General features: G+C 32.0%; 1 protein-coding gene across 1 annotated transcript; it reads left to right on the top strand.

Annotated features, from left to right (window-relative positions):
- The first annotated feature begins 2,251 nt into the window (after nt 1-2,251).
- Nucleotides 2,252-4,041, top strand: LOC112600967 (lipoamide acyltransferase component of branched-chain alpha-keto acid dehydrogenase complex, mitochondrial). Its single transcript, XM_025348337.1, has one exon. The coding sequence runs from the start codon at nt 2,413-2,415 to the stop codon at nt 3,901-3,903; it is 1,491 nt and encodes a 496-aa protein (XP_025204122.1). The 5' UTR covers nt 2,252-2,412; the 3' UTR covers nt 3,904-4,041.
- Nucleotides 4,042-12,905: the final 8,864 nt, after the last annotated feature.

Below are 12,905 nucleotides of genomic sequence, written 5' to 3'. Positions count from 1 at the left end.
GCGACCGATAAACGATAACTGGTTTATTACGATATTATATAAAATGTAGAATACAGCATATATTATAATGTGCTGTACGATATAATCATACACAATACGCACATGCATAGGGGGCACGGACAGGCATCTCGTTATAATTTTGACACTATGTAGGATATACGTAGTTATCGTGCTAAGTATACAAACCTTAATCTGCAAGACATACGAAAAACAAAAAGAAAAAAAAGCATACAGTGCATTTCATTTATAGCGAAATCGGATTTAACGAAATATCGCTGTTCTAACGGTTTATTTCCAAGGCCCAGTACATCTCCAACATCAGTGGCATAATTCGGATCACGTTTTTGGTGTCGCAAAATTTTTAATAGATATTCATTTCGCTTATTTTACTCTTTTATGGACTTAAATTGTTGGTACAAAAGTGCGGGTTAAGGGGTCGCTATATTTTTAAAAACAAATTAATGAACTGAAAGTTCAACCTAATCTAATTACGATTAAAATATCGACGAATAATATGCAATAATAACTATCTTATCATAATATTGGAAATTTAAGATTAGATAATTGAGTCATAATTTTTTGTTATTGCTATCAATATGAAAAAAATAAATTATATATATATAATGTAGAACCACTAAAACTTATAAACGTGAATATTTTTAGTGTTACATACTTACATGTGCTACAATTGTAACAGGTTGGGTTAGATTACATCACTGCCCAATGCAATGTGTATTGTATGTAGGTATTTGTCGAACCTTTTTATAATTAAATATCAGGAACTACGTGAATCATAATAGAATTTAGCAAACCAAGTTTTTCTCTTCGTCTCATACACGTATAAAATATAGTTTGAACTTCAACGTAGTACACGAATTTTGAAAACCTGAATCATTTTTTAATTAATTAAGATTATTATCAAAATGTATTATTATAATATGAATAACATTATCTGAGTTTTATCGAAAGCTTTTTTTAAAGAAAATAAGTAATGAAAATTTCAAATAGGTAACGAAAAAATAAAATTTATTGTATTAAAAAAAAAAAAAAGTTTTGACTTAACAATTATAATAATATTATTTGTAATAATTATTATCATAGGATTATATACACTTTTATTAATGTTGAACGTTGATAATGTCATAATGAGTGAAATACGGAGAAATTTGTTATCGTGGGCACTTTACGTGTATGAAATGGTTATAAGTGTAATAACATTTTTCGTGATTGTGTTTTATTACCTATTATATTTTTAAGTAAATATTTTATTGATAATATACGTCTTATCAACGACATTCGTTTTATCAGGCAGGTAACTATTGAAATCGAATCATGGTGTCATAAGGCAAAAGTAAGATGACTAAGATGTAATACCGCAAACAATATCATTAACATACCTAGGTATCTATTATTATTTATTGGCTACAACTTACAAGTTAAACCAACAAATTTAAAACTTTAATATAATATATAGTCATCAATCCTCATTGCATTTCGTTCTAACTTTAAATAAACCAACATATTTGTTGTATACCCGTAGGGTGGACAGTAGCCTCTTCTGCAGGCTAATTATTTTTCTCTAAATATATTTTAGGTATGCAAAAATTAGGCAATCTCATATTTTGAACCATGACTGGTATCAATAAATTATCTTTAAGAGTTGACCACAGATTTTGTTATTCTAAATACTTCCCTCTCCCCCCTTGTCAGAAATGTCTGCGCATTCCTATAATTATATGGCCATGTACACATAAAGTCGGTTTTTATCGTGTCGAACGTCGATATATCGAATAGGATTAAAATCTCATCGAAATTATTATTATATACGAAGCAAGACTAGGTATTTAAAATTTGTCGATATCCCGAACTTCGCTTTTCGTTCCAGTCCACGAGGATGTTCGTCACGACAGCAATAGTTAACTGTGTGAACGTTATATAATATATTATTATGTAAGTCACATACGATGAGACGTTCGTTTTTTATCGTATGTTTTACTGTCTAGTCGCGTATATGACGTACCTATTTACTGTTATAGGTACTTATACGTGTTCGATGCGCAGTACCAACGACCAATACCTAAACGCTTGCAACACGCATCACGTTGTATTGTAGCATTATTGAAGCATTGCAGGTTATTCGTATTGTACGGCGGTCGTTATACCTGTCGATCATTTACACATTTGTGTTCGTTTTTCGACCTTGAATTCAGCTGATTAACATGCGCGCACGCACCGGCCTGGACTCGCGGAATCCGATGGTTATCAGTCTATACCGCGTTCAGGCGATGCGTTTGCGCGTAAACAACGGTTATGTGTAGCCGTAGCGCGTTTGAACACGATATTATTATCATAATATCGACGTAAAAATACATATTTTTCCATCCGCGTACGTGTAAACAGCGGATTGCTATCATGTTATCGACCGGCGTGTTGACGGCGAAACGTGCCGTCGTTGCGGCGGCCAGACCGCGCTGGACCGCCGTGACCGTCGTCCGTCACAGGTCCGGCGACGACCGGAAATGCAGCACCACGTCCGGATCGACGTACCGTCTGCCGGAACCGAAACGGCGGTCCTACGTGCGTCCCGGTTGCTGCCGTAGAGCCACCGAATTTCCTGCCGTCGCCGCCGCCGGTTATTGTACGCGCGCCGGAAAGAAGACAGTGCCGTTCGTGTTGGCCGACATCGGCGAGGGCATCAGCGAGGTGACCATCAAAGAGTGGTACGTGAACGTGGGCGATGTGGTCGCGGAATTTGACGACGTGTGTGAGGTGGAGAGTGACAAGGCGACCGTGACCATAACCAGCCGGTACGCGGGCGCCGTGACCAAGGTACACTACGAGGTGGGCGATACGGCCCGGGTGGGCAGCGCCCTGGTGGACATTGAAACGAACGAGGACGGCAATACGGTCGCCGAGCCAGAAGTGGTGGCGAGTGCGGAAGGAGTCGTTACCGGGTCGCCTGGCGAACCCGCGGGTTTGGACACCTCCGATGCAGGCGCAACGGCGAAGGTGCTAACCACGCCTGCGGTGCGCAGGATCGCCGCTGAAAAAGGCATTGATCTGACGGCGGTCCACGGTACCGGCAAACACGGTCGGGTGCTCAAGGAGGACATATGCGGAATCGTCGACCAATCTCCACCGTCCAAATCCACCCCCGACGCCCCAGCGGCGGTTAGCAGTCGGCAACCTGCACCGGAGACGGACGACTTCGTGATGCTGACCGGTTACAGCAAGACCATGCGGAACACGATGGAGGCGTCCAACAAGATACCGACGATGGTCGTCACGGACGAGGTGAACCTGACCCGGTTGATCGAACTGAAGGAGCAGCTGGCGCCGCACGTCAAGCTGACGCTGATGCCGTTCCTGGTAAAGGCCACATCGCTGGCGCTTGCCCTGCACCCGCGCCTCAACAGCACTGCCAGCTCGGATTTCAAGTCGTACAGACTCAACAGATCGCACAACATCGGCGTGGCTATCGATACGCCGCTCGGATTGGCCGTGCCCAACATCAAAGACGTGCAGACGCTCAGCGTGATCGCTGTGGCACGCCGAATAGCCGAGCTCCGCGTCAAAGCCACGAACGGCAAGCTGTCACCGGCCGACGTGACGGGCGGCACGTTCTCGCTGTCCAACATGGGCACGATCGTGGGCTCCGCGTTCCAGCCGATGATCCTGCCGCCCGAGTCGGCCATCGGCGCCCTGGGCCGGGTAAACTACCGGGCGCGGTACGACGACCAAGAGCGACTGGTCCGGACGCCCGTCATGGGTGTTTCCTTTGCGGCGGACCACCGGATCCTGGACGGGGCTACGGTGGCCAGGTTTTTCAAGGACTGGAAGACGTACGTGGAGAATCCGTCACTAGTGTTGGCCGACGTCCCGCTCAATGTGTCCAAAACGTGATCATTTCGGCTCCAGCTATACTCTTTTATAAATAATATTATGATACAATAATAATTAAAATAATAATTTTTTTTTTGAGTTTTTATAAATAAAAATCAGATTTTTCATGTACCAAACGTTTTTAAATCTACGTGTAAATATATAAACTTAAAGAGTTCAAAGTATTAATGTAATGCAGTTTGTTACAGAAATAAATAGATGAAACAAAGTGTTAAAGCTCGCCAGCCCACATGATACCAAAATATGTGATTAGACAAAAGGTCCTAAGCCTTTTAAGAGTAAAAGGAATAATGTTGTACGAACATAAATATTTTCCGTCATCGGTAATGAGTATTACTATTTACTAATAACTATTCGAAAATTTACCAATTTAAAGTTTGCAGGTTATGTACACGGTCAAAAGATCAACAGTCAACGATCTAACGGAAAATATTATTATTTTTAAATACATCTGCCTTTCGAATAAATTTGAAACACGAATGTCCATGACAAATGTGTACAAAAAACAAAAACATGCGACACAATTATTTTATTATTTTCTTTATTCATATAGGTAAAAATTAAATTGCCACGTGTAGATAATGTGTTTCAAAAATGAATTATTAAAAGCAAAATCCGGTATCTAATAAGTAATAATTCTTTACGCAACGTGTTGGCTACGTGTGTCGTGTTTACATTTTACACGTTTGTTCCCACATATAATATGTGTATCGTAATGTCATAATATTATATTTTATGATATTTACACTTGGAGGGATAGGCACTTGACCATTTTTATTATGCTATACCATTTTCAAACACACCTACCCAGCAAAAGTCGTGTTAGTTAACTATTGTTACGAACACCGTTCGAGCGCGCGTGTGACAATAAGTGTAATGTGCAACAAGTTGAACAATAATTTCTTCCCGAACGATTTCTAATGTGTCCCACGCACGAATCACGTAAAACGTAAATTTATAATAATAATTATTGTCGTTAGAGATGTGTGTGACGCGTTTGATAATCCGATTGGACAATGCACGAAAGTACCGATGAAAAGACAATTTGAATACGACGTGTCAATGAACTTTTGCAATATTCTATTCGGACAGTTTACGGTGGTAGTGTGAATTCAGGAAAAGAAGCATTTGAAGGGTTATAGTCATTCATTATCATTATTATTTATAAAATTCCAAACATAATACACACATTATATATTATTATAAACGATATTGTTATTTTTATTTTATTTTAATTTAAGTCATTTTAATTGTTCAAATTTAAACTAAAACCACGTAATCAAATGAACTTAACTACAAAAAAGCTAATAGGGACGATGCTGGATCGGACCAGTTTTTTAGCACATGTAACATTTGTATTTATTTATACACTTTGTTGGAGTTTTCACTTCTTTCTTGGATCTTCGTTTGAGAACAAAATGTCTGTTAGCTATATATCAGCACGTGCGCGTCATCGATACTCAAGTTATAATTCAAAATAAAGTTAATCTGTAAAAAAAAATTATATAATTATAAATCTTATACATCATGATCACTGCAACAATACATACTCAATTGAGTCATGATTTTTAGGGTTCTCATCAAGGTCGTCTACATGTTTGCAGACATTAGACAATAATAGTATTATCTCAGAGATCATCACTTGTTATTGATCCGATATCACACAGCTGCTGCAGCGGTCTATTTTTATCGACGCGTTTTATATTCACGTATTAAAATAATAATTTTTTTTTTTTAATTTTAAACAAGAATTATTCTTGTACCATTCGACGATATATTATATAGACAGTGTGATTTGCCAATAATATGTTCACCCATTCTTTTTATTTAATTCAAATTTATTAAAATTTTGATTTTTGGAATTTTTAATTCTTTTTAATTCTTTAGATGTTTTGTTCTACTTAAGGAGTATCATACTGAGTTGAAAATTCTGTTTTTCAAATAAGAACTTTCTTTTCTATTATTAGTTATTAAACGGATTTTTTCTAAACATGTTGACATATCTCAATCAAAATTCAAAGGAGTTGTTTTTACTTATTTTACATTATGTACTAAGGTTTAAGGATATTACTATTATGATAATGAGTTTGGAGGATAGGGACAAAAGGTGGCAACAAATGCTGTAGTGACTTGAACATTTTTGTATCTAATCAATTAAAAATTATAATTCATAAAAAAATTGTCTATCTAAGTATTATAATACTAGATTCAATATTTAATATTGAATATTATATCAATTTTATATTTTTGTAAAACCACTTTTATCCTTAGTATGAATATTTTAATAACTAAATCTAAAATACTACTCATTTAAATATTGAGTTAATTACATTAATATATATATATATAATCCTCTAAATAATTTACAGTAAAAAAGAGGGTTTTTATTTAAAAAAAGATATTAGTATTATTACAGGACATTATTTAAATAGTAAAAAAAAAAATCAAGAATTTGAAATTATGATCTTAGAGCATATTTAAAAGTTTCAAACATTAGAATTTGAATAAATTCATTATTTAAAGCAAAATTTGGGGATGAGTAAATTTGGTAAATTAAAATAAGTAGGTATAATACTCGTCTAATATACATTAATAGTTGACTATAGATATATTTTATATCGAAGGTGGGTGAGTTGATAAGAAAATAAAACTTTAGTTAAATAAATTATGTCAACGTTATAAAAACATTAGGCTGCACTTTGATGGTTAAAACAAATAATTTGATATTTAACTTAAAATTGTTTAAGTTAATACGATTAAAAAATATTGAATCAGCTCACATATATAGATGTTAGTTAATTATTAATTAATAATTGTACTTATCTCCTACCATCTTGGTTCTGAGATTATACATAGATAATATTATATAATCTATATCTGGAACCTAGATCACCCAAAGTAGTAAAGTCTTTCAGAAAATTTCAATTTTTTTTTAATAACTTATAATGTACCTGTTCAATTAACCATAATATTTTTAAAAATTATCTTTGAAATTTAAAATTTAAAAATTAGCTTTTAATTGCAAATCCTCGGGTATAGAATTACCCATGTTACTTGTTAGTACCAAATTTTAGAACCATGAGTGCAATAGACTTGGCCGTAGATCGTTTACGTACACAAACATGACCTTTTATTAATATTGATAAAATTCGCTATACGATATCACATTGTTGTTCGGGAACCACACGCAATGCTCGTTCGCTCGTCGTAGTTCGTCATCGTAACGTCGTTCGGACGTGTTATAATGCTCTTTTGTTTAATATTCCCGTCTCGTCCGCAGTGCTCCTATGATGTGTGTGCACAATATCATAATATAATAATAATGATATGCGTATACGAATGTCCCGTCATGATAGATCATCGACCTTCGAAGTCTTCAGAGCCAATCGGTCGTCGATGTATACGGGAGGCACCTATAAGATGCATTAGGTGTACTATATATATTATATATATATATAGTCATATAGGCACTAGTTAGGTACGCTACGTGTGTCGACGGCGGCGGCATCCTATGTGCCGATGGTCGCGTTTTTTTTCGCCATCATCGTAAATTCTCATCGACCGACGATCGTCATCGTGCAATTAATAAAATGTAATAATATGAGATTATCATACATAACATATAGGTATGATACCTTTTCAACCTAAACATAATATACATGTATTGAGCGCACCAAATAACGTAAGACGCTCATTATTTTCAAAATGATAAATTTTTTCGAAATATTTTTTTTACCAAATTTTAAGCTGTTAAAAACCACATTTAAAACAAATTATGTTTTTTATATTTTTTAATGACAGCATGCATTTTTAATTTCTCATTCCAAAACAGAATATTTTTTTCGGGGTATGCCAGTGTAAAACATCAAATTTTGGACTATAGTATTTTATGGGTTATAACTTATAAATTATTATATAATATTAATTATACTTAAATACGTAATCAATGATCATAATTGTTTTTATAGTTTTAAGTAATATTGATGAGCAAAGTAGATTAGTATCCCAAAAAAATGTATGTAGTTAGTTCACTACTTAAAGGATATAGCTAGAATTTTTTCCGAGTAGCCTAAAAAAATAAGAATATTTCTACATGTATACTAAATCCATATATTAATATCGATTAATGTAATTTAGTATTTTTTAATAAAAAACTGAAACAATTTATTTTATTTCATAACACAAAAAATTAAATTAACTTTTAAAACTTAGAAAAAGAAAATATTACTTTAACTTATAATAACAAAAAAAGGATAAAAAATAAAATATTTTTAGAGAGAAAATTCTAACTTTTTATTTTTATTGAATTGAATTACTGTAGATATGATTATGCTGATTATAACAAATGTTATATTATAAGCTATTTGTTACATTATTCAACGTACCCACTGTGTACGTCACTGTCACTATTTTGCTTATCTAATTATAAATGCTTAAACGCCTTAAACAGTTAAAACACTTAAAACTATTAAGCTACCTACTCGTTCCATATTTAATTTTTATAGATCGAAACACTTCAAATAATATTCTGTTTCAGATTATTAAATTAAAAATGTATGTTGTCATTCAAACGAGTAAAAACTTAAGAACTAATTACAATAATTCAAGATAAAAAAAATAATAATCTTCCAAAAATGTTGTTTCGCAACGACCAACGGCTTAATAATATTACGTAGAAGGAATATGACGTTCAAAATAGGTAGTCATTTTTGAAATGGTAAGTCTTACGTTAAATAGATGATTTAGTATTCATATAGTATACTATTACGATATTATAAAACGATACATATAATGGTGCATTTTTAATTTAGACGAACATCATTATAGCAATAATAGTTATACGCTCCGCGGGCGTTCTGTGCACCGGACAATGCCGTGACTGTCAATATAATCAATAGGTATAAGTATAATACTATAATAGTAATATATCGCGGGATTACCATCGGATTTATGTATTTGAAAATGATGGCTGTATTAATTTACGCGTATGTCTAGTATGTATATAATTATTATAATTCGGATCGCACGTCATTAGGATGAAATATAATACCATTTTGACGTTTTGGCTTTGTATAGTGTTTGCGAGTGATACCTATAATATTGTTGTGGCGTTGTCGTATTCATTAGCGCCCATACGCGGTCCACGGCTGAAGGTCTATTGTAAAATAAAAAAATAAATATTATTTCCAAACATTTAAATTAAAAAATTAAATTGATTTTACTAATGTAATACGTCACTGATAATTACAAATAATAATCACAGGCGGAACTACAAGTCGTGTTCATTGCGTCTACCTATAATATCAGTTTTCTAATTCAAAACAGTCCTTTTATTGATAATGATAATAATAAATGGGGAATATAAACAAATTGTCAATTGATTGCTTATTGATTAATTTTTCGTAACAGACTAACATGTTTAAAATGTTCTACGTTTAAAATGAAAAAAAAAAAATCCATGCTATGTTCGAAATTTAAATTATCTGTATTTATTTTATTTAATACAAACTAATTAATTCAAAATGACCCAATCTAACCTAGGTAACCTAAGTTCTACGAATTAATAGTATCTAGGCGTATGGATATTTTTTTATTTGCCACATACAATGTATTATCCTAAAATTTGACGAATGGAGGTAAGCCACTTATAGGATTTCTTTTTCACTTTTTCGACAATACTTTTCACAATATTTTTTCACACAGTTGCTGTAATTACAACCACAAGTGTGTTATCGCTATTAACTTTATTTTCCAATCGTAGTAATTCTATGTTTTATTAATCCTGTATTAAAAAGGATTAATGAGAATGAATTTTGGTATTTAATATTGGCGAAATTTTCCCATTATTAAAAATGACTATTGAAACAATTATTTAACACGCTACCAAAGACGAGTTATTCATTATTCAGTAAATTATCAATATGTTTGGACGATCATATTTCATAGAGAAACATTTTAACTTGTTGTGCCTAATTCGTATTGAGACCATCTCGAAGTTAAAAATCTGAAATTTAATATACGACAGCGCAGTCTAACGATTAAATCGAATACTTTAGAGAGTTTGAAAGTACGTGAATGTAGATGGCGCGTCAATGTTGAATTTTTATTTAATTAAATTGAATAAAATATCATTAGTGTTGCATAAATACCACTGGGTTGGATTTAACATGACCTAACTCAACGACATCGTAAACGAAATAACTAAAATATTAACCATTATGATATTAGATCATTACTCATGACTTATGAGGTGATCAAAAATCTTATATTATACGTTTTTATATTTAAAATATTATATTGGATATTACGGCGATACCTTACAGTACCCAAGTTGCGTATTTTTTTTTTTTGGTGGTGGGGGGGGGGGGGGGGGGGGGGATTGAGGGGGGCATTCTCCTACACATTAAACACTTGAATTTTTTTTTTAAAGATCGTATAAAAAAAGGTAGGCAAGTGGGTACCATTCTACAGTAATATAGGAGTCGAGTGAATTGCTGAGATGGATGTGTTAAATTTGAATTTTATGATATATTTATATACATATCATTTTATATAGGATAACGATTCTGAGCGAAGACGGTTTACCAGCATATTATATCCTCTGCAAGTATACTTCATGCTATGTTTTTTGATATTGATATTGAGGTAGGAAGTTAATTTTAAATACTTTAATATTAATAATACAGTAGATTGAGTTTATTTTTGCCGAAGGTGTTTAATTTAAAAATGCCATTATGCATAAAATATAATAATATACCGTATATTATATATTTAAAAGTGTTATGTCCCATGAAAAGTGTTTTTGAATTATAATAAAATAAATCTTATTTTTAAATATGTGATTTAAATTATAAACGCTGCCCATAAAATTAATTGGACCTATGTATTCTAAATATTTTTAAACAGCTATGAAAACATTTTATGTAAAATCTTATGCTATATTTTTAGAACGTTGACCATAAAAATAAAATTTTGGAAAATTAAAACTTTCAAATGTCTATTGTTAATTCGAAAACAGCAAGAATATTTTAAAATTTTAATCACGCATAGAATATAAAAATATCAGCATTAGATGTAAATGTTAATTTTTTTGAATTAAAACAAATATCAAAAGTCATTTTAGGAGAAATAGTATTTTCATGAGTGAATATCCAATGTTGTAAAATATTGAACTTTAAACGCTAATAAAAAATTAAAGTGACTTTCCAGTAAACTTATTTTTTAATTATAGTTAAAAAAATGATAAGGATTTTTGTAATACATTTTCAAATCTAAAATATAAAAATAAAAATATTAAAAATAAATAATTCTAAAATTTTCAAGATTTTATGTAATTTGTAAACATTTTAAATTTGAATAATTATAAAAGAATATTATAATTATTTACGTATTAACTTTGACATGTCTTATATCTGAGGGTAAAAAAAAAAAAAGTGCAATGTTTTTTGGTTTTTTTCATTAACTGAAAATTAACCAAGTGACGTTTAGTTCCCAAATACATATTTGAACATTTCCAAACACAAAATTTTAATTCGTACTTTTTCTATTACTAAAAATTACTTGATGATATAATTGACATCAATAATTTATCCTAAACATCAGTATTATGGACTGTTATAAGATATATTAATGCTTTTCCCAAAAGTGAGAAACTAAAAATTTCTTTTTTTTTATGTTATTTTTTAATTGATAAATTAATAACTCACGATGAACCTTTTATTACATTATTGCATAGGGCACTCATCCATTGATCCGACATAAAAAACAAAATATTTAGAGTTTGATTAAGTTTCAATATTTTTTTATTTTTATTTAATTTTGTGGAGCTAACATGACAGTTGTAAGCTTTTCATTGCGATTGAATCTATTTTTATTGTTATTTTTATAAATCAATTATATTTTTTTTCCAGACAATGCTGTTTTTGTTTAATGTATAAAGTCTATTAAAGAAGTATTTATACACTGCGAGTACCAGTCATAGCCCATATCTGGTCTTATGGGTATGTGTGCATGCATCTGAATTTATGATTTAATAAACCCAATTATGGAGAAGTGTATCTACCTACTACAATAAATAGGTACTATTGACGAGTGTCGTCTAATGTAAAAATATATTATACAGTTAATAAATTGTTTAAAAGTATAACGTCATAACGAAATCATATTCATAAATCATCCGTGAAAAATTATCGGATATAGGTATGTTTTGCTTTTACACTTACTAGAACTCTGGAGAATTATTATGGTTTTTTTATCAAACTTATGTGACAGTATTCCGTGACTATTTCGTCTACGTCCTATTGGGCATCGTTTAATACTAAAAGTATGGACACAGTGAATATAACGATCGAATGATTGAATCATTGGACAGTACGCGACAGTAAACCGTACAGTGCATTTTTAACGAGGAAAATAATACAGCGTTATTGATTGCACGCTTATGCCTATTTGGTGTCTGACCGTTTAACGTGAATTTTTTTATCGTTACGTTTCGAAATTTGTGTTCCGAATGATGTATCAGCTTCGATCGTTTCAGCGTAAATCATACAATTATTTACGGGTCGTAAATATTGTTACATTTTTTATTTTCATTCGTTTCATACATTGTGGTTACGACTAACAATATTAATATAACTGGGTGGATGGGAGCTGAAATTCCTTGAATTTGTCCATATTACATATATATTAGGTACCTACCTAATATATATAGTAACTATTGTCGTTATAGGATTTTGCGTGACAGATGATACTCAATACCTTTTACTTTGCACTCTAGGCTAATGATATTTTACATTATCTGAGTGAAAAGCATTTGCAATAATTTAATAATTTGTACAGTACATATATCCTTATTATTTGTTGGATAATTCAATTTATATAATGAGAGATCAAAATCAATAATAAATATGATAATAATTATGTACAAAATGTACGTATAATTCAGTGTAATTACGGGATATTCATCAGGTCAATTAAATAACACATTGTATTATTTTTTTAAA

Source organism: Melanaphis sacchari, unplaced genomic scaffold (genome assembly GCF_002803265.2).
Source record: "Melanaphis sacchari strain LSU unplaced genomic scaffold, SCAv2.0 Contig73_pilon_pilon, whole genome shotgun sequence".
In the NCBI taxonomy this organism is placed as follows: domain Eukaryota; kingdom Metazoa; phylum Arthropoda; class Insecta; order Hemiptera; family Aphididae; genus Melanaphis; species Melanaphis sacchari.
Note: the sequence above shows the minus strand (reverse complement) of the source record. Positions and strands in the feature narration are given on the sequence as shown.

What these genes read in the sequence shown, in the direction of transcription:
- LOC112600967 (XM_025348337.1), top strand. Translation starts at nt 2,413, where the DNA reads ATGTTATCGACCGGCGTGTTGACGGCGAAACGTGCCGTCGTTGCGGCG.